Source organism: Neopsephotus bourkii, unplaced genomic scaffold (assembly GCF_033783945.1).
Source record: "Neopsephotus bourkii isolate Nb327-2 ecotype Australia unplaced genomic scaffold, CSIRO-AGI_Nbou_v1 NB_580, whole genome shotgun sequence".
Lineage (NCBI taxonomy): Eukaryota > Metazoa > Chordata > Aves > Psittaciformes > Psittacidae > Neopsephotus > Neopsephotus bourkii.
Window position 1 is genome coordinate 2,570,271 of NW_026901081.1, and position 22,418 is coordinate 2,592,688.

The 22,418-nt window shown below is 47.2% G+C and overlaps 1 protein-coding gene across 4 annotated transcripts in view; it reads right to left on the bottom strand.

Moving 5' to 3' along the window:
* GDPD4 (glycerophosphodiester phosphodiesterase domain containing 4) overlaps positions 1–22,418 on the bottom strand; it is a 38,007-nt gene that overhangs the window by 9,688 nt on the left and 5,901 nt on the right. For 2 of the 4 annotated variants that reach the window (XM_061351412.1, XM_061351409.1), the window contains exons 2-8: positions 14,281–14,489; positions 13,573–13,676; positions 12,466–12,559; positions 5,776–5,835; positions 3,635–3,733; positions 1,523–1,616; positions 130–275 (exon numbers count right to left, since the gene is read on the bottom strand). In XM_061351412.1, coding sequence (XP_061207396.1) covers positions 130–275; positions 1,523–1,616; positions 3,635–3,733; positions 5,776–5,835; positions 12,466–12,559; positions 13,573–13,676; positions 14,281–14,463 — 780 coding nt within the window. In that variant the 5' untranslated portion in view covers positions 14,464–14,489. Of the gene's footprint in view, positions 1–129; positions 276–1,522; positions 1,617–3,634; positions 3,734–5,775; positions 5,836–12,465; positions 12,560–13,572; positions 13,677–14,280; positions 14,490–14,629; positions 14,717–22,418 lie in introns of those variants that run through there. The other 2 variants (XM_061351410.1, XM_061351411.1) reach the window with 2 other exon arrangements.

The window sequence follows — 22,418 nt, forward strand, 5'->3', positions numbered from 1 at the left end:
TGAAGCCTTCGGCGTGCAGTTCCAAACAGGAATGTCTCCCTTTCCATCCTGCATAGATTTTGTGTGATGAAAACAGAAGATGATGACGAAGGATGAAGAAATGATGTAAAATAACTTCTCCAGACCTACCATTGGTGCTCCACGGTGTCCAATGAGGTCTGGCTTTGGTCCAAGCGTCCCCATCTGCCTGATGCAAGGTGAGTACATCCCCAGAGGTATCAAGAAAAGAAAGAGAAGGATAGCCAGGTATGGACCAACAATTACCACCTGAATAACTGAAAGAATTTGGAGGAGGAAGGCTAGAGTTAATCCATGCAGTAACATACAGGTTTGCCTTGACTTTTAATACAGCCTTGCAGCTCAGCAGCTGTCAGGCTTTGCCGCATCCCTTTTTCCATCCCTTCTTCCTACTAATATTCACTTTCTCTCCAATGCAACCAGAAAACTAACTGGTCAAAGCAAGGACATGGGCTAAGTCAGGACTGCAGTGTTTGTGCCTTAATTACATCTCACTGTGCCTTACAGCAAGGCATGGCTCTATTTTCCCTTTCTTTAGAGGTGGTGCAATGAAATATCCCCCATCTGCAGAAAAACAACCTTCAAGAGAAGGATGCTTTTGGTTTTTATCTTACTTACATAAGAACAAGCAAGATTTTGAAGTTTCACTCACAATGAAGAAGAGCCCCAGAGAGCATTCACCATGAGGAACAAAACAGCTCCTCTATGAAATGAGCATCTATGCATCAACATCTTTCTTCAGTGCGTGCCACCACCCCTCTGTGCATTGCACCAGTGGCTCTGAAGGAACCTGGGTTTACATCAAGCTGATGTATTGAGCTAAGAGTCCATTAGGCGTGGTGGAATGTAATGTGTGGGTTTCTAGCATATTCTCCCCAGAAAAATCATGGACAAGATAAAACCCTGTTTTCACCACCCCCTGCTGTGATTTTTATTACAGATCAACATCTGCAGATAGGTGTCATGTAGATATTTTTGGCTATATGGAGAGCCTAGGTCAGAGAAGAACAGGCAGTCCCAGGGCCAGGCTCTTCTGCAGTTGTTCCTGGCATCTCACCCTTTACTTGGTCTCGTTTGTTGGAGGTAGACATGAACTCCCAGTGAGATAACATTAGGAACTGATCAAAAAGCTCTTTTCCCCATCTATCTCAGCTGGCTTCTCCTGAGATGCACTGGTCTGAAGTGGATTCACTGCACTGGAGGTCCCTTTTGAGACATCAAAGCTGAGTACAGCAAGCAAAGATCAGGGTGAACAAACCTCCATGCATGACTCAGAACATGGGCATTTCTGCTAATCCCCTTCATCTCAAGGCAGGTCACTGCCTTGGCCTAGGCCAAAACTGTGCAATGGGGCATGCAAACCAGTAACACACAGGACAATGCACAGACCAAGCCCCACTAATTTCCCTGGATACACAGACATTCAAAGTCTCCTGCATATCTGTTTTCCGACACTGATATATGTCTGTTGTCATACCGAGAGCAGGAAGAAGAGCTACTGTACCTTTCCTATCTGCTCTGATGGCATGAAAAGCCACAGGCCAGGACAGGAGGACCATGATGGCTATTGCTCCTACGTGGAGGTAGGGAGCCGTGATCTGGCAAGGAGAGAAAAGGAATTTACTCAAAGGATTAAGCAAGGAAACATACAGAAACAAGCTCCAACATGGTGAAATCTTTCCACCTGGATGGTTCCTGATGCAGATAACCAGCAATTCAACCTCTCTCCTGCGCCTGCATTGCATCCATCAAACACCTCTGGAGTTGAAGGAGAGATATATGCGCCTCTAGGCAGGTAAAGGGGTGCTCCTCACTCTCCTAAGTCAGCTGAAGGGGACACAGCTGTCCTCATCACACAATTGCCATCACTGTTATGCCATAACCTGTGGATCTCTTCCAGGGAGGAACCAGTTTAAATCAATCTAAACCAATCCAATCTCATCCAGTTAATAGTCATCTCCACACCACACTGCAGCTAAATCATCAAACTGATATTAACAAACCCTATGGAACCAAATATTGTGGTATAAGAGAAGTAGCTATATTAGATAATAACTATTGCTGGACAGATTTCTTTCATACTAAAGATTGAACAAGAAGATTAAGAGCTAAGAATCACTCCTGTGTTGATCATGAATGCAGAGCTAGAAACAGCAGAAATAGCTTGCCACTTGTACAGACACCGGATGGATGTTAGTATGACACATTTCCTAAAACCAGGCAAACCTGTCAAAGAAACCAGGCCATCATTTTCCCATGCTCATCAGAACCGAATGATTTCTGTTCCTGCTAGAACTAAATGTTATTAAGGTACCATAGAATCATAGAATCAACCAGGCTGGAAAAGCCCTTTAAGCTCATCCAGTCCAACCATTGCAGGGTGGGAATTGTTCCTCAGCTCCAGTCTAATATGTGCTAGGGAAAAAAGCTACCCAGTTGTGAGCCTTTCCTTTTGCTCAGTCCTCTAAGCTGGAAGGCTTGGAGAAAGCAGCAGGCATTAAGAGTTACTGCATACGATACTGTCTGCCCCGGACACTTGATACCAACATCTTTCTACCAGAAGGAGGTTTCAATTGTGCCATCTCAGATGTCCAGGATATTTGACATAGCTTTGCAGGGCTAATGGACATGACACAGGATCTATGAGAGATTGCTATCCTTTGGGAACAGCAGCTGGAAGCCCTGTGAAGCATCCTAAAAGGCATGAACACCTGAAATTAACAACACTTGTGGGGAACCCAAAGGCTCTTGTGTCTCTTTCTCCTCATCCAGCTCTCCTGGAGTCTGTAACGGGAAGGAAAAGCTGATGGTTTCCCATTCCCTTTGCTAGCACATAGCCCAAATGGCTACCAAACTCTAGAGCAGGAATGCACAACTGAACCCACCCTACAAACATCGCACCTGGGATTCCTCTTCCAGGCCATATGCATTGCCCTCCCAACAATCACAAGCAATAAGCCTCATGGTGGAGAGGTGACAGGCCCAAATAACATCTGCAAGGTAGCTGCGTAGTCAAAGTCTATGTAATTCCTTCCAAATACATGTGGGGACATGGATGCTCAAACACTGAACAACACTGGGCAGCTAGTGAGAGCTGAGGAGGCTGCCAGACCATGCACTCTGACCTCTTGCATCCAGCATGCTATCCAACCTGATGCCTTCATGATTCCCCACAGTTCCCAACCACTCAGTGCTGTCTTGCCCTCAGGAGATGAAGCTCTTCTGAGTCACAAAGAGTGAAACGTGCTAATGCTGAAGCTGCTGAACTGGAAGGATCTGGTTAGGGAGAAAGCTCTTGCTCCAGCAACCCTACCAGCCAAAGGGGGCTGATTTATGTGCCCTGGGCACCTGCAGATTAACAGTGCCCAAAACCCCTAACAAACAACCTATTGTGAGTTCCCAAACTGAGACATGTTACATCACACAGCTTGAAGTTCAACCTCAGGTCTTGGCTTCCTTTCTCCCAATAGGCAACATCAAGTCACAATAAAAGCTTATGTGAAAGCACATGCCCTGCCAGGAAAACCCATGTGAAATATACCCACTGCATGGAATATTTGCTACCATTTACCACAAAATGCTTCTATAACCAAGCTGTTCTTCCAGCCCCTCTCACCTGGAGCGACAGGCGGACAGTTTTCCATTGATCTCCCCAGAGAATGGATAGTACAAAGAGGGCTGTCACAGAGCAGATCAGCACAATCAAAGTCCCGATCTGGGGAGAAGAAGACATAAATCAGCTTCATCATTTCTGTGCCATCCGTTTGACTCACAAGCTTATTTAAGCAGATTGGACTGGATGAGTTTAAGATGTATGAGACTGACTATACAAGTTAAGAGACAGAGATCCAATGGGGTTAAAACCAGACCAACAGTCAGGTTTTCTGCATAGCAAGATATTAATAGTTAGGTACCCAACTATGTCACACTAAGCCACTCTATAGCCACTGGAGAAAGAGAGGAATTTCCAGAGGCAATCAATTCCTGCTTGCTCTATGATGGAAGATGCCTCTCTATCTCTCTGTTGTTGTAGATGAAGCCTATAGATGATCAGTTCACATTAAATCTCTAGTAGATAGATAATCTCAGCCTGGAGAAGAGAAGGATGTGTAGAAACCTCAGAGCAGCCTTCCAGTATCTGAAGCTATAGGGGCTATAAGGATGCTCGGAATGGATTCTTCATTAGGGACTGCAGTGATAGGACAAGGGGTGATGGGTTCAAGCTGAAACAGGGGAAGTCTAGACTGGATATAAGGAAGAAGTTCTTTACTGTGAGGGTGCTGAGGCACTGGAATGGGATGCCCAGGGAAGCTGTGAATGCTCCATCCCTGGCGGTGTTCAAGGCCAGGTTGGACAGAGCCTTGGGTGCCATGGTTTAGTGTGAGGTGTCCCTGCCCATGGCAGGGGGCTGGAACTGGATGATCTTAAGGTGCTTTCCAACCCAAACCATTCTAAGATTCTATGAAGATTGCTAAATTCGGAAGTGATGTATCCCACCTAAAAGAAACAGCAACACAGCTTCCTTATGCTATGAGCTCCTTTACACAGGCTTCAACAACAGCAAACATTCCCATAACAAAGAGATGGGAGTTCACTTCTTAACCAAAGAAGTGAGGATGTAGCTCAGCCTGTTCTTAGACTTCTTGTTCAGTTTGGTACCAGCACAGTGGTCATGGCACGCTCTGCTTGGTACATCATTTACCTGCTGACAACTAAGTGCAAGTAGAAATTGCATCAAGGCCCCAGCCATTCTTCAGGGGGATCCTGCAGTTCAACACCTGAATAATGATAGAATCCCAGACTGGTTTGGGTAGGAAGGGACCTTAAAGCTCATCCAGTTCCAACCCCTGCCACGGGCAGGGACACCTTCCACTAGAACAGCTTGCTCCAAGCCCCTGTGTCCAACATGGCCTTGAGCACTGCCAGGGATGGGGATGCACAACCTCTTCCAGCATCCCTAATCTGTTCCTGGTCTCTTCCACCCAAGGATGCAGCATCAGGCTTTGCTATAAACTGTTCTACATCTCTCTGGTTCCTCTGGAAGCCAATTTTCAGTAGTAACGTGACTGTACATCCATTACCTAAATGAAGAAACACAGGATCAAGTACCTGCATGTTCAGCTATTGCCTTCCACTGCAAGATTTGCAATCACATCACATTTGCCCCAAATAGCCTCAAGAATTTCTTAAGGAAGGTGATTTTAATGCATCGTTTTGCAGCAACAGGTCTGAGGATTTGTTTCTGCACCATCAAAACTCCATGTGGCATTTCCCAAACCACCCAAAGACCAAAAGGCACAAGGTGCCAGGATGCCTTGGAAAATCCAGGTTTCTTCTTCCACTGCTGCTGGAGGCTGCTATGCAACTTACGCTGTGCTTCTCATGAACACTTTGCTTTTGTCTTCCTGTTACCACATGTAGAGACGTCAAATATGGACAGCTTCACCAGAATGAGTCACTTCAGGCTCTTTTTAGAGTCAGTGGGGGAAAAAAGGTACTTTGAAGCGTGATTCATCTCATCTTAATTTAGATGTCTATGACCAGTTGGCTGAGTTGCATCCTCAGAGTATTCATTTCCTTCCACTGACTGCAAAAGGAGTTCAGGTGATCAGCTCAGGTGGAGGTATCAATCTTTGGGGTATCTAAAGTCTACTAAGATTAACCTCTTCCCTCTTTTGCTTCTATCCCGTAATCTTCTTCATGCAGGGAAACACTCAATTGATTTAAATCTATGATGAAATCCATGACTGTCCCCACCTTGTGACTCCAGTGTAGGTAGAGCTGCTGACCTTCTGCAAGCAAACACAGCGCCAGGACCTGGGGAATCAAGCAGAGATTGTTTGCATCCTGGTAGGAGATGATGGCCTGTGTTCAGTGAGGTACCTCTGGAACTACTTTTGCATTGGGAAGTCACTTCACACTAGGTCTTGCTGCACAACGTCAAGGCTGTTAGCAGGACAGGTATATGGAGATAAGTAAAAGTGCACCTGAAATGGCCTAGCACGTATCTAGGCTGCCCTGTAAGATCAAAGCCCTTTCATGGGTAACACATAATTGGGTACTTTGGGGTACACACTTTCAGTGACGTTTCTTTGTGAGTACAGACTCTGAAAGAGGAGTGATGCCCAGGGTCAACTGCTATGGTGTGAACCATTAAAGCATTAACTTTGCCTATTTCCTGTGCATTTGTTGTGATTACAGGCATATCAACCATGGGAGAGAGGTCAGGGAGTAGAACATGCCTCTAAAGCATCTCAAAAACACAGAGCAGACATCAGAGGAGGCAGCACTTCCACAGTAATAGCAGGAAACACAAGAGGCAGGTGCATATCAACAGGGAAAATGGCATTGGAGATTAAAGGACTGTGGGTTTTGATGGCTGGGATGTTCCTTCCCTCCCATAGCAAGTTGGAGTCACTGGGGAGGGTTCTTGAGGCATGGTGTGAACCCCAGCCAGGGCAAGGAGGAGCCTTGAACACCAAGAAGCAAAGGATGAGGAAAGCCAGCCTAGTTTTAATGGAGCTTCTTCAAGTCTATAGGGATGCTGGGAAGAGACTCTTCTTTAGGGAGTGTAGTGACAGGACAAGGGGTGATGGGTTCAAGCTGAAACAGGGGAAGTTTAGATGGGATATAAGAAGGAAATTCTTTACTGTGAGGGTGCTGAGGCACTGGAATGGGTTGTGCAGGGAAGCTGTGAATGCTCCATCCCTGGCAGTGTTCAAGGCCAGGTTGGACAGAGGCTTGGGTGCCATGGTTTAGTGTGAGGTGTCCCTGCCCATGGCAGGGGGTTGGAACTGAATGATCTTAAGGTCCTTTCCAACCCAAACTATTCTATGATTCTATGTTGTCCCAGACCTAAGCAACCAATGAACCTGGTGATGAATTTTACCAGGAGGAGAACTTTGCTGCTGTGAAAACACACAGGTCTATGTGCAGTCATATGAGTGCCTGGGGTGAGCTTCCCCACCACTGTAAGGGACAATCTGGGCACCAGTATCACCAGCTATCAGTGCTTAAAGTATCTGTTAGGAGGTGTCAGTTAGTAGGCACCAGTAGGCATTAGAGGCATCAGTTAGAAGGATCATTTACAATGTAGACTGTAACAGGATGAAAACAGGACATACAGATTTAGGGGAAGAGGCTCTTCTCTCCCGAAATACACCCACAAAAGAATGCAAGCTGTTTCCCATCCATCTACAAACACAGTCTTTTCAGGGTCATGCTGATTTGAAACAAGCTATAAGCTCAGCAGAGAATACAGATCAGCTTTTAAGTGCTTCTTGACACATTAGCCTCCTTTAATCGAACCCTACACCCAGTACATGACGAGTAACCATGGGAGCAGCTCACAGAGAATTGAATTACTGCTAAAGATCTTAAGCCAGCCCCATTTAAATAAGCTATTTCGGAAAAGGGAAGAAAAAAGATGCTTTTCCCCTCTTCTGCAAGCAATGTTATACAAAGACCAAAGGTCCTTGCCTAAGGTACAGCCAAACACTTATTTCACAGGCCATGTCCAAGTAGACTCCCCCCTGCAACTTCAGTATGAATGATGCATCACCTCTGGGAATGCCACAGGAGGGTGAGCTCATTTTTATGGATGGAAACAACATCTCACTGTCAGCTTACAAGAAGAATAATCACCAGGTTTCACCCTCAGAGGGTGAAGAAGGAACTCGTGCAGTCGCACCTCTGGTCACTGTAGGAGAACGCATCCTTATGGACCCGTTTGCTGATGTGATATGCACTGCTGAAGCCTAACATCTCAAGCCACGCTCCCTTAGCTTCATCCTGCTCCTCAAAAGCTGCCTCAGGACCTGTCCACCCACTCTTCCACAAAGAGCAGCTGCCTTTAGCAATGCCCCACATGTTTGCACCCAGAACAGGACTCCCTCAGGCAAAAGGACAACCAGCAGCAGCAGGTCTGCCACCTTCAAACTGCTCCATACATATCCTGGGATTGTCTAATTCAAGTACACTGACATGTGGGCTTAGGTGACCAGCATGTTTCTGACTAGTACTGCTGAGGCTAGAGCCAAGGTCCTATCATCTCCTTCAGTGTTACATCCTCCAACACTTGAATTCTTCTCTTGTTTAGTATGAGATGTGGAAGTGTCTCCCATTCATAGAATCATAGAATCATAGAATAGTTTGGGTTGGAAAGGACCTTAAGATCATCCAGTTCCAACCCCCCTGCCATGGGCAGGGACACCTCACACTAAACCATGGCACCCAAGGCTCTGTCCAACCTGGCCTTGAACACTGCCAGGGATGGAGCATTCACAACCTCCCTGGGCAACCCATTCCAGTGCCTCACCACCCTCACAGTAAAGAACTTCTTCCTTATATCCAATCTAAACTTCCCCTGTTTCAGTTTTCACCCATCACCCCTTGTCCTATCACTACAGTCCCTAATGAAGAGTCCCTCCCCAGCATCCCTATAGGCCCCCTTCAGTACCTGCAAAGTGGTACTTAAAGGATGTTTCCCAGTGGCAAGAGAGATGGATTTCCTGCAAGGACTGCACCTCTGCTGCCCTCTTTCTGAGTGGATTCACTGACCACAAGTTCCTCCTGCCAAGGGATGGACAACAGACACTTAAACCCACTCTACTTCAGCACAGGAATGACCTTGTACTTATTTCAGTGCTGCTGGGGAGGCTCAGGCAGCCTCTGAACCAACACAAGGACATGGAGGCAGGCATTCAGACACTCAGCTCACCTAAAATACCTGCTCACTTTGATGGCCACAAGTATTGAGGTCCTTATATTCACCTACTGGCAAACATGCAGCTCCTCAGAACTTGGCTGGTACCCTACACTGTTAGGGATCGATGCTTGAGATCGTTTTTTGGACCCCAAGGCTGATGTACTGTGTGAGTTCTCTCTTAGCCTATGAACAGAGAGGCCACAACACATCAGAACCTCTTTACTCTGTACAGTAACAAGCCACCTCCCCAAAACCCTTAGGACAAACACGGTTGAACTGCAGAGAGGGAAATATTATCTGTTAGTGTTCGAAAGACTGAGCAAGGTTTTTCTCCTCCACTGAGCATCAATGCTCCCACAATCAGACACCCTCAGCTTAAGCTTTCAGCTCTAATGGGGATGAGATAATTGTCTTAGGGAGGGATAACAGCTGAATTAATTGAAACTGATTGTCTGAATGAATTACAGTGATGCCTGTGGACAGGGAGCATCTTTGAGCAGGCAGCAAGGGGGGTTTGTGCAGCATTTCATTCAGCTCCTGGGGGCCAGTGGGAAGAAGAGTGCTTGCTTCAATGATTCACAATAAGATCATGCAAGCAGGCTTGCTCCAATTGGGAGCTATCATTAAGGAAGGGTATGGTCCTCACAGACAAAACCAGACCAGGCACTGGCCGCTAGAAAAACCTTTCTGCTCCAACAAGGGCATCAGTGCTTGGTTTTATGATGTGATGGGCTGCTGATGTAAAACACCACAAGGAAACATCACCTGGGTGAACACTTGAAGTACATTTAAAGAAGTCTCCATTCAACACTCTTCAACCAGATCATGGGATGTAATTCATCACTGGTGCAACCTATTAGGCCATCAGTTGTCTGAAGTGTGTAAGGGTCATTCAGCTGCCATACAGTACCCACACTGATAGGTTTATGAGATATGGAAGGGCTGAGATGCACTTATGGGCCTGTGAGGCTCTTAGTGTTTTACTGGGTGGCTCATCAAAGGCTGCAGTGAAAGGCCAGATGCTGTGACAGGGAAGCTCTGCAGTGATGGAGATGTGATCCTTGGTAGAGCCCTGCTAGGATGAGCATTGCTGAGCCACAGTTGCCATCACAAGGCCCTGCATGCAGGTATGGGACTATTGTGTGACCCTGCTTGTTTTGAGAGAGTGGAAGCACCAGTGGTGGCAGTGACTGACAGAGGGAAGACTGAGCTGAGCTCTTAGGCAGAAGCTCTTCCCTGTGAGGGTGCTGAGGCGCTGGCACAGGGTGCCCAGAGAAGCTGTGGCTGCCCCATCCCTGGCAGTGCTCAAGGCCAGGTTGGACACAGGGGCTTGGAGCAAGCTGCTCCAGTGGAAGCTGTCCCTGCCTGTGGCAGGGTTTGGAGCTGGATGAGGTTTAAGGTCCCTTCAATCCTAAAGCATTCTATAACTCCATGATAACTTTCCTTACACCCCTTTCCTTCAAGCCCTAATGCTATTTAGGTAACAGCTCTGACAGCGTGGGGTCTCACGTTTCCGAGTGCTCACTGCTCAAAACAGATGAATGCAGCAATCTTGTCAAATGAGACACAGTGACAGGGGGATGCAATCAAGCTGGGCAAGGGCCCTTAGAAATACCTATCTTCAGGTGGGTCACTTAACAGCTCCATGAAAGCAAGGAGCAAACGGACCTTCATTGCAAGGGCTGTCCCTAGAGCAGGGGAACCTCTGATGTGTTTCTCTTGTAGGACTTGTTTGGTAGCATCCAGGTTACTTGTATTTCTTCAGGTTTATCCACGCTCACCCTCCTGAGGAAGGCAAATGTTGTTATCCTCAATAGACAGAACTGAGCTGCTGGGGTGGGGAGAAGGATGTGTCTACACATCCTCCAGTCAGTGGGACTGAGACTGAACTGAACCATACAGGACACCAATTTCACTGCGTATCTTCCTTTGCCCATCACCTGCCCTGATAGCTCACGGTCTCACATTCACACTGACAAAGACACAAAACCCCTCTAAGAAAATCCACTGTTTGGATGCTGTTTGGTGTTTGGATCCAGTCAGAGCACACTCAAGCTGACGCACCATCCCCAGGGATCTTCAGGCTCCTCATGACAAGAAAGTCCTTTCTAAAGCTCCTTTCTAGCTACAACAGGTTAGTCTGATCCTGAGGTTGACTCCAGATCCACAGCCTGCTGAGGTTAGAATCTCAGAGTTATCCACAGCAAGTGGGCATCTCTGCCAATGCTCCCAGTTGCCCAAAGTATCATTTCAGCCACCAAACCACCCATAGTACTCCATGGTCAATGGGAAAGCCACACAGGCTTTGCTGAATAGCCCATATTGAGCCCTAGAGTCACAAAGCCCTTGTAATCAAACGCTGTTATTTGTCCTGCTCCGAGCACTGTTAGTGCACAGCATTCACGATGCTATTGATCACTGTGGGCATGGCCACGCTGTCCTATTTATCACTTTGGGGGTTTGATGGCTAGCACTAAAATAAAAGCCACTGTTTATTCGTCCCCCAGCAGGGACAAAGGACCCCAGGAACCTATTGTGTTAAGGCACTGCATGCACAAAGCAAAGAGAGATTCCCTGCCATGAGCAATTTACAGATGGCCTCTATGATGACACATGAGGGAGCAGGTAAGAACAGCAGGAATCGATGATAAAAGCTGGTTGTCAGTCACAAGGGTGAGTCAAAGCCATAACCTCACCCTCAGCACCTGGCATTTCAAAGTGGAAGTTGGAGCAGGGATGAGACTGAACGTGGACTCCAGTCCCTGCTGTTAAAGTGATTACTTAACCTGTAGCTGCGGATGCAGAAGGCAGAAACACAGATCATAGAATCATGGGATCATAGAGTGGTTTGTGTTGGAAAGGACCTTAAGATCATTCAGTTCCAAACCCCTGCCATGGGCAGGGACATCTGTCTTTATTTGGGGGAGTTTCCTCATAAAGGAGAGAGAACAATGATGAGTAGCTAGAACTTTTAGCTGGCTTGGTGTGTTTCCATAAAGTATATGTTTCCATAAGTAGGACTCCATAAAGTATGTTTCCATAAGTAGGATTCCATAAAGTATGTTTCCATAAGTAGGATTCCATAAAGTATGTTTCCATAAGTAGGGTTCCATAAAGTATGTTTCCATAAGTAAGCAAAGCAGGGAGCAGATCACAAGTCCAGAGAAAATGGCACAGGATTTGGAAAAGTGAAGATCTCAGGAATATTGCTTCTATAGGAATAGAGGCATGCTATAGAAACAGTGTTTTGTGACCACATCTGTTGTCTATATCTGAAGAGAAGCCCTCCAGCAAAGCTAAGTGAGTCAAGGCAGCTTCACTGATAACGTTCCCCTTCTTCTAATGAGCTTCTTCATTGAGGATTAGAGGAATAACTCAGCTTTGATGACATAGCATCACTACGTGACTCACAGCCCCATACTTCCCCGCTGCTTCCCCCAAGTCTAAATCCAGCCACTGCTGGCACAACTCTCCTTGGGTTCAAGGAGACATTGGACACACTCATTGAAGGGAAATCATAGGGAGAAAACTACATCTGGTTTAGACACCCTGAGCTGAAATTGGTCATCTGCAAGGGGACACGGGGAGAAAGGACTGTTAAACACTTATTGTGTTCCAAATCTTCCACAGATACCCACTGTTGGGGCTAGGTTGAGCTTTGGTCTGACACATTAAAGCCATCCTTATGTCTACTTTTTAGGACTACAAATCACAGTCACCTTACAAGGAGCATCACTTACCAATAACAACGTGATGTACGTGAACAAGAGTGCAGCCACACTCAGGAGAACAAGAGACCAGAGGAACCAGAAGCCCAGGGCCTCGTAGTTATACCTGAAGAGCAATGAAATATTACAATAGAGGTTTGTGTTTAGCACATGGAGAGGAACAACAGCCCTGTTCCTTGAAAAGTGACGTTTTCAAAGCAATAAAACAAAGAAGGAAGGAGGAATAACCTACCCTATAACATATAAAAGGGATTAAGACCCTCCTTCCCCAAATCCATGACTGCATTAACCACCTGACTAATACCCCAATGTGTTGGGGCGATAAAACACAGGACCAAATGGATGGGCTTGCTCCAGAGAGCTCCCAGTCTGACTATAAGACACAGCACCTTGCTGTGCACAAGGCAGCCTGGGGGGACAGGAAGATGACATGGCTCAAGCCAACAGTGCATCTTACTGCCTGTGGTTGTGTAAGGCATCACAACAGGAGGGAGATCTGAAGCAGAAAACACCACAAAGCTGGATGGATGCAGAGGGATTGCCCAAGGAGGAGAGAGGGAACCTTTCCTTTTACCCAAAGGCTCGATAAAGATGAATACCATTACCACACCTTTCCTCCCCATAATATTTGAGCTGGTTTAATTCCAGGGGCCAGATTTGCATAACTGTTGCCTATGTACTGCAGAAGGAGAGGATTTGCATAAATCGCTGCTGGTTATTCCTTACTTTTGAGCCTGGGAACACACAATTCTCTTTCTGTAGAGAGCTGGCTCAATGCCTCTGATGCCAGCCACTACATATCCTCAGAGGAAACAGGAGGAGGGGAAAAGACTCGGAGAAGGAAAGGAAAGAGGTATTTAATCCACTCACAACTTCCGTGATGATGATTCTCTCCTTTCTTCCAAATTCCCACTTACAGGTAAAAGTGGCAGCCAAGCAAAAGGCAGAGCCTCTGCACCTCTGAAGTCATTGACCACTCAATGTGGATGCTGCAACCAAGAGCTTAAGGAGCCAAATCTCTGCCTCATGGCTGAAGCTACTGGGGAGGGTGCTCATCGCTTCCCAGCCACCCAAGAGACCTGCCCAAGGAGTGGGAGAGGAGAACAAGGTGGTACTCACCAGTCAAAGTTATTGTAGTCATTCTTCGCTCCCCCACACATGTACAGAAAGACCAGAGAAAAAAAGAAAGCTCCAACAAGCAATGGGAAAAACATGCGTTCCCGCTGGAGAGGGAGAGGAAGGACAAGTGGTCAGAGCCTTGCCTGCCCCAAAGCTATCAGAGCATGTTGCAAATACTGATAGGGTGCTCTTAAAACACACGGGTTGGATGTTGGATGCAGATATGGAGAGGAATTCCATCCCTGTCCCTTGTGACCAGGGGAATGTCCTCAAAAGCATACTCTGCACTATTTACTTACAGGGGAAGCAGATCTCATGCCTTCACAAAGGAACAGGGCTTTAAGCACCTCACACGAGAGGGAACTGCACCATGTAGCAGCCCTCTTTGCAATTCTTACTGCACACCCATCCTAAATATTATGTGTTTCATTTGATCCTATGGCTTTGAGATGTTGGGAGGGTTTGGTCCTTTCCTTTGTTATAGCTCTGTGGTGGCACAGAAAAACTGTATTGCCACACAGCAATACATAGAATCATAGAATGATCCAAGCACTTAGAGCAGAATCTAACACCTAACACCCAACAGGTCTCACTGGGCCCCAAACGATGCTGGGCAGGGATGCCTTTGCCCCACAACATCAAGCAGTTGTGAGCATGGCCTGCCCTGGCCCTAACACAGAAATCTGTGCTGGTTTTGAGCTAATTTACCCTCTTGCAGCAGCATTGCCCAGGCTCGGCCCTGCTGCGCTGGTACCGCTTCCACTGGCAGCTGTAGAAACCAGCCAGGCAGGAGACGAAGGGCTGATGCTCATAGCGCTGCAGCAAGCGCTGGCGAACCACCTTCAGCTTCCCAAACTTGAGCTTCTTGAAGCTGCTGGAACCGGCCTCCATCCGAGCGGCTTTATCTCATCTTCCTCCTGGAACAAGACCGTGGTGTTATGGGGATAACCCTCCTTTCATCAGCTTTTGTATCAGCAAACAAGGAGGAAGATTCCTCAAGAGGATGCTGAGACCTGCAGGAAAAGGTGCTGGGGAATCTCCACCTGACTTTACAGACCTGAGATGTCTAAGCAAAGAGCATGGGCTTTTCAAGTCCCCTCAGCAGTCTGTGCTGCTCCTGGTAGTAACTTAGGTGCTCTGAACCATAGAATCCCAAAACCATAGAAGGTTTGGGATGGAATGGACCTTAGAGATCATCTAGTTCCTCTCCCACTGCCATGGGCAGGGACACCCCTGCCTCCTTTTGGCTATACGGAGAGCTTTGGGTAATGAAATCACTAACTTAAGTACTCCATGCAGATTCCCAACTTATGGTAGATGAGCCTGAGCCTATGGTTAACCATAGGAATCAATTCAACGTCACTGTGACCTGCCTACAACCTGCTATCAGTTTAAGTAGCTTGTATAGGAAAGGGATTAAAACCCTCCAGGTACACAGCTCTTACCCTGGCAAAACCACACCACTGCATGGTCTGATCCCTTCAGAACAAACTGTTTCCTGACTGGAATAGCTTTATGTGGCAGGGGTTTTCGGGGGCAGAAAGAGAAGCAGTAAAGATGCACACAAACAGGATCTGCACGCAAACAGGATCTCTTCATAATGAAGCATTTAAAGAAATAACCTGGTGGTAAATTGCAACCAATGTAGTTAACAGTGAAGCAAACAGCACAGGGGGTTGTGCCAGCAAAGAGGCCTTCACCCAGCAGGGCACTATAAATACTGCAAGGACAGATTTAGAAGCAAAAAGTCCTGTGTGTCCAAGAAGCACCAATATCCAGCACTTTAATACAGAGACAGCCAGAGATGTTTTCTGTTGCATTATAAAGTGCCATCGTATCCTTGAGTCCATACCAACCATGACATGATTTAGTGTTAAGGTGTCCCTGCCCATGCCAACCGGATGATCTTAAGGTCCTTTCCAACCCAAACCATTCTGATTCTATGATTCTATACTCAAATCCAGGCCTGTTTGCTGCCAAGTCCCAGCTTAAGACACCCCGTTTCCCTGATTTATCTGATAACAGTCATTTAAGGACAAGACTGAACCGTTTGCTGCACTATACACATGGATGAAATGCACACCTAAATAGTTTGTAAGTCAGGGCCCAGTGTGTCTTTGCAGGAATCTATGGATAAATCCTTGCTCATTGATGCTTCCAAAAAAACCCAGCTCAGTTTGCAGAAAGCACAAGTAAAACAGAGCCATAAGGAACAAGTTAAAACTGAAACGGTGCATCCCTAAAGCCCTTCCCAAATGTCCCAGCCTGCTGGCAGCTGGAGTGCAAGGATAAAGGATGGAAGGGAGACAAAAGGGGTTCAGTTTGGACCGCTATGAATTAAGCAGCGCCCAAGTGTGCCATGCCCTGAATGCCTTCCTGAGACAGACGTGTCTCCCCATCCAGCCCAGTCACAGGGGATCACACACTCTTGGATACAGTGGGGTCAAGCCATCCCTAGCAGCTCACCAGTATCAGATCCTGGCACCAGCAGGTCGCCCCATAGTGAAAAATTGATGCCAATCTCATGTGGCAAGGTGCGATCCTGCTCTTGAATTACCCAGGGCACAGATGGGGGATGTGGGCATTATGCCATTGGCAAGTGGTGTACATGACATGTATATATGATCCTGCTGTCCCCATCAGCTGGCATAAACCCTGCAGTTACCAAGTGACCCCAGCCACCTCTTTTGAGCACATTTGAACCTTCAGAGCTCTTACCAACCCATGCCATGGGCTTGCAGTATTTGTTACCTCTTACAAGGATCCCTAAGCTATGTGTTTAGTTCCCCTATCACCAAACCACAGCATCTTTTGCCCAACCCTCCTCCTTCAGCAACAGGAATTCAGGGCACTGGACCAAACCCAACGGTTTTGCTGGCAATGGGCCATGAGGTTTGTTACTCACATTCCTGGTATGGTCAATATTTACCTATGAGCACACGGGATTTGACAGGAAAACAGAGATTACAGAGACCTCCAAACACTGTCAGCTCCATCTGGCTGGCTACAGCTGCACATTAAGTGTTAAATCTAAGTGTTATCTATCCTTCAATGATGGAGATCCCACCAGCCCCAAAGACAGGCTAATCCAGTCCTAACTAGCTTCCTGTTAAGAGCTGGGGGGTTTTCCCCCCATGCCTAGTCTCCCATTGTACATCTTAAGTACATTACTTCATGCCCTGCTCATGGTGGATGTAGAGAACAGCTTAAACTCTTCCTCCCTTACGTATTTCACATACTTACATTTGGGCATCTCCCTTTAAGCCTTCTCTAGCCTGAACAACCCCAGCTTTTGGGGTCTTTCATTGTCATTCATGTTTTCTTCTCCCCAGATATCAACAGTCACCTGCTATTTGGGATTTTCCTTGCATTTCCCATGGTACTAGGATGTGGTGAACAAGCCACAGCCTCTCCAGGCAGACCTGTTCACCCATAGCACAGGCTACTCGATACCTGGAGCATCCAGTTTGTCTCAGGTACCAAACACCATCCGGTGTCATGTTCTGAATGCTTAATTCACCCTGGACTCGCTCCCTGCAGCAAGGGAATGGTGCTTTCAGCTTCATGCATCACAGCATTATGCATCAGGGACAGCTCACCAAATATGTGGGCTACTTCACTCTTCCTAAAAGCTCACCTCCCTCTGCAGCTCTGCAGGATGCAGGGACCTACAATGCATTTACACTGCGCTGTTGCTGGTGTCAGCAAATACTCCAGTGGCAACTCCAGAAGAAATCCCTCCTAGAGGTGACAAGTCCCATGTGAGGGTAAGGAAGACAAAGACAAGGATAGCCAGAAACATCCTTCTCAGCTCAAAATGCACTCAGAGCTCCAAGCACTCCTTTTTCCTCTTCATCTGTGCCTTTCCACACAGGCATCACTCCTTCCCTTTACCTTCACATCTTCTCCTGGCTTCCTTCCTTCAGGTGCACCTCATTCTGTTTAACTTCATGCAAGCTCCCTCCTTACATCTGAGCCAGCCTGCAGGTTCTCCATGAGCCTCCATCCCATGGTTTCACCCTAGCTCACAAATCACCCCCCTGCTGCTACAGCTGTGATGGGGCATTCAAAAGCCATTACCAACATCTCTACCAATATCTGAATCTGCAGTGCTTCAGACCACATCAAACACTGAAACATTTGAGTTCACAGGCATCTGATCCTAACAGAGGTGATATCCCAGCATCTGGACCCGACCATCACCTAAAGGGGCAAACAATACCACAACATATGGAGGATGCAGAGGCCAAAAGATCTGCGTTAGGATCTGGAGCACTTCAGTCATTGCCAGGATGCAGCAAGAGACCTGACAGTGCTTGCATCCAGGTCTGAAGCAGTGCTCCTGAGATGCAGAGGTCTTCTGCAATGCTTCCTCATCAGGCAAAAGTAAATGGATAGAGGAGGGAAACACAAACATGAATCTGTTCACTGGGAAAGCCATGGGAGCAAAGAGCAAGCAGGAAAACATGAATCAGGAGAGCAAAGTTTAGGACTCCTTGGCAAGTGAGCCATGAAAGCAGTAACGTGTGTATGTTTTTCAGCTCCATAAACCCAAGAGCCCTCAGGCCTTCCCCTTGCAGAGACCTTGCTTGCTTGCAGATAGAGTCCCTGTAATCACAGGCAGTTGCACAGGGTTGCTCATTTCCCAATGTGAGGAAAAGCATGAGAAATAGCCCAGAAGGATGATGGAGGAAAGAGAAGGAGAGAAAAAGCACGGTACATTCAGCCACATGGCCTGAAATCAAAAGGTGCTGCAAGAGGAGTTTGATGGAGAGGCCAGCGCGCAAGCAAGGAGAAAACCCCTCGTCTTTCTTGGTGCTTTAGAGCTGAGGCATTAACCCTTCAGGGCTTAAACAGGAACAGCAGCCAGATTTGACATTGTCCTATAGCTTTTTCCTTGGGCTTTTAAAGTATTTCTTTCCTTTCCCCTGCATCTACCCAGATTTCTCCAACACAACATCCTTCAATGTATGGGCAGTTGGGTGCAGGGACCTTTCAGGTGTTGCAAACACACTTCACAGTGTCCACTGCAAGAAGAGAGTTGGAAAAACCATTACATGGGTACCAGAAGCCATAGAATCATAGAACAGTTAGGGTTGGAAAGGACCTTAAGATCATCCAGTTCCAACCCTCTGCCATGGGCAAGGACACCTCACACTAAACCATGGCACCCAAGGCTCTGTCCAACCTGGCCTTGAACACTGCCAGGGATGGAGCATTCACAACTTCCCTGGGCAACCCATTCCAGTGCCTCACCACCCCTCACAGTAAAGAACGTCTTCCTTATATTCAATCTAAACTTCCCGTTTATGTTTTAACCCATTACCCCTTGTCCTATCACTACAGTCCCTAATGAAGAGTCCCTCCCCAGCATCCCTGTAGGCCCCCTTCAGACACTGGAAGCTGCTCTGAGGTCTCCACGCAGCTTCTCTTCTCCAGGCTGAACAACCCCAACTTTCATTAGGGATGTGGAGATGGTCATTCCTCAGTACCTGAGCATGGCCAGCTTGCCCTGAGCACCTCAATGGTGTAGGAAGGCAGCAGACAGGAGTGATGCCCACTCTGCCCATAGAGCCATTTCCAAAGGATTTGGAGAGAAAGCGGTGCTTGGTGAAAGAGGTACCTTGAGCCTGAGTTGAGCCTCTCCAGTACCTGCAGCTCTCTTGCATGGACATCTCTGGTGCCATCCCACCTCCTTGTGAGGCGTCATTTCCTGCCCTTCCACCTTGGAGTCTTCCACAGCATCACACCAACAGATGTACAGGAGCAGAATCAAACACTTGGCAAGCTCATGGTTGGTCACCATCACCACGAGCTGCACGCAGATCCTGCCACTGGCCAGAAAAACTCAACAAAGAGCATCCCTTAACCCTGCATTTCCACTCTGTAGAGCCTGCCTAAGGCTCTGGATCACAGCCTGGGACCTCTTTTATTTCACCATCACCTGCCTTCAGTTTCTTTCAGGGAATTAATGAGGTTTAACACAGGAAAGAAAGCAGGATCAAATGAAATAAAGCTGGTCATAATCCCCCTATGAGAGGGAATATGTATAATTTCCTTTCCCTGGCAGCCCGTAATTACCATTTATCACTAAGACATTCAACAGTTTCCTTTATAAGCCCTAATTATACCTTACTCATGTGTGGGATCCCAGGGTGTATGAGCAACCTGGGACAAACACGTGCAAAGGGTGTCTCATGAATTGACTGGCTTTAAGGTGGAAGAACACAGCCTTTAGCACAAAGACTAAATGGGTTTTGATGCAGGAAACAAGGAATGAACGTAGAAGCAGAAGGGTTTAACAAGGAATAACTGCTCCTATGGATGCAGGGACAACGTTTCTCCATTTCATTTGATGTAGTACACCTCCAACATGCAAAGGCTGTGGTTTTCAGAGCTATGGAGAGGTTTAAACCATGTTTAATGGCCTGTGTTTTGTTATGTGCCACTGCACTTGGAACAGACCAAATAATCAAGCCCATTTCAAACAAACTAATACAAAGCCCGAATCCTGCATCTATTAGGGTTGCAGAGGGGCTTATCCCCATCACAGAGGACTCTGCTCTGGTGACCTGGTGTCTAAAGGTAAGACACGAGGCCAAACCTGGATCTCTGTGGTCCTAAGGATGCTCCAGCTCCAAGGAAAGGAAAGGGTTACCCATGTCCAACCCAAGGGGTTCTCCTAGCCCCAAGCAGCAACAATGATTCTCAGCCTTATAGATGGTAATGGAGTAGATTCTGGCTGTGGATAGCAAAGCAATCCCAACCTCTGCCACCAAATGCTGACCCGAACACAGCAGGTTTTTGTACTTCCATGTCTGTTTTTCCACGTTTTCCTCCTCACTAAAATGTGGAGAGGGCCCAGTTTGGCCATAAAAGAGCCTTAAAAACTCTGGCATATCAGAAATCTCATTTCAAAAGTAGATACCCACCTATACGAAATGGCCCAGAAGATGTGTTTTCAAGTCTTGCTCTCCCTGGGTGTATTCATGTAGCTCCAGGCATGAGAAAGCTCTGATCCAAGTGTTCTTGAGTGCATGGGCACTTTCCCAGCATCATGGAAGTAGGCACAACGCAAAGGTACCTTTGGCCCTATTGGTGCCAGAACCATCAGCAAGGTCTTCCCTCTGGTTTTGGTCCTGAGCTCCTCCATATAGGTAATATATAACCCCTAAGCTTAGCTTTTAACCCTCCTTAGCTCAGTCTTGGATTCCTCCTGCTATGAGGACAACCAGCCCTTTGGGGAAGCTGGCATCCTTCCTCTGGGCACTACCAAGGCAGAAATTAGCCCCAAAAGGATCAAGAACAACATCTTTCCAGCTGTGAGCACAAGGAGATTCCACCACCCATATAGGTGCTGGTCCCAGCAGGCAGCAGTGAGATGTCCAAGTCTAGGTGTCATTTTGCTCATCCAAAGAGGGAATCAGGAGCATCAATGAGCTCATACACCAGGTGAAGCCTGAAAATAGAGACTCAACATGACTAATTTAGGGTGAAATGATGTTCCCCACACTTCAACGTGGTCAATGGGAGAAAGGAAGAGTTTTGCCCGCTTGTAGATGTGCATCACCTGCAGTAATGGATGCAGCCATGCTCAGCTCAACCCCATGCAGCACACAGGGCACAGCCCTGGGTGGCCATTGGCTTTCTAAGAAGTCCCTCTCCCCCCATTGAAAAGCCACTATGGGGAGGCAAAAAGTGATTCCACATCTCAAAGCCTGTCTGGGGGAAGGGAGAGAGGAGGAATAAATCCTTTGTAGAAGGGAAAAAAGGAGCTTAGAAAGGAGGGAAATATTTCTTTGAAGATAAATCCTACTGTGTGCAATCCAGCATGCCCTGGCTCGGGTCCCTCTCCGCTCCTGTGAATGCCTAAGCAGCTCTTTGTGCCCTGCTCTTAAGGGGAGACGAGGAGAATGGGATGTGAGGGACCCTCTGCAGCCCCATAGCCTCACCAAGGGCAGCAAGCCGCCATGAGCATCGTGTCTAAGGGAGGACTTTGTCCGTCAGCCAGAAGAAGGGGAGAAAAGAGGTTTGTGGATCACATACACTGCGCTATTCTGCACAGACAAAGGACAGGGGCACCGCAATGAAGCCCCCAGTGCTGGCTGGGGTGTTAAAAGTTCAATCCTTGGAGCAAAACACTCCTGCAAGGAAGAAGGAAAAGGGAGCAAAGAGAAGGCTGCGTGGAGACCTCATAGCAGCCTTCTAGTGTCTGAAGGGGGGCTATAGGGATGCTGGGGATGGACTCTTCATTAGGGACTGTAGTGACAGGACAAGGGGTAATGGGTTAAAACTTAAAGAGGGGAAGTTTAGATTGGATATAAGGAGGCAATTCCTTCCTGTTAGGGTGGTGAGGAACTGGAATGGGTTGCCCAGGGAGGTTGTGAATGCTCCATCCCTGGCCGTGTTCAAGGCCAGGTTGGACAGAGCCTTGGGTGATATGGTTTAGAGCGAGGTGTCCCTGCCCATGGCAGGGGGTTGGAACTTGATGATCTCAAGGTCCTTTCCAACCCTAACCATTCTATGATTCTATGTTTTCAGTGCCATCCATCAAAGGTTTCTCTCTTTAGTTATGTACAGTGTCCAAATGCATCAGGACAGTTTGCATCCTAAGAGTGGGATTCTGCTGTTCAAAAGGAAAATCCCTTATGGGTAATTAAACACTAACACTTTCCTGCAGAAAACTTTTAAGCCCTTTTGAGGGCAAAAGGATTGTTTGACACATGGGATCCCCTGACACAACAGCAATGTATGGATGCAGGAGAGCCATCACCCAGAGCCTCAGTTTCCCAACTTAAGGCTGTGCCAACAGTGCAACAAGAGCAGCAGATGAGGACTGCATCCAT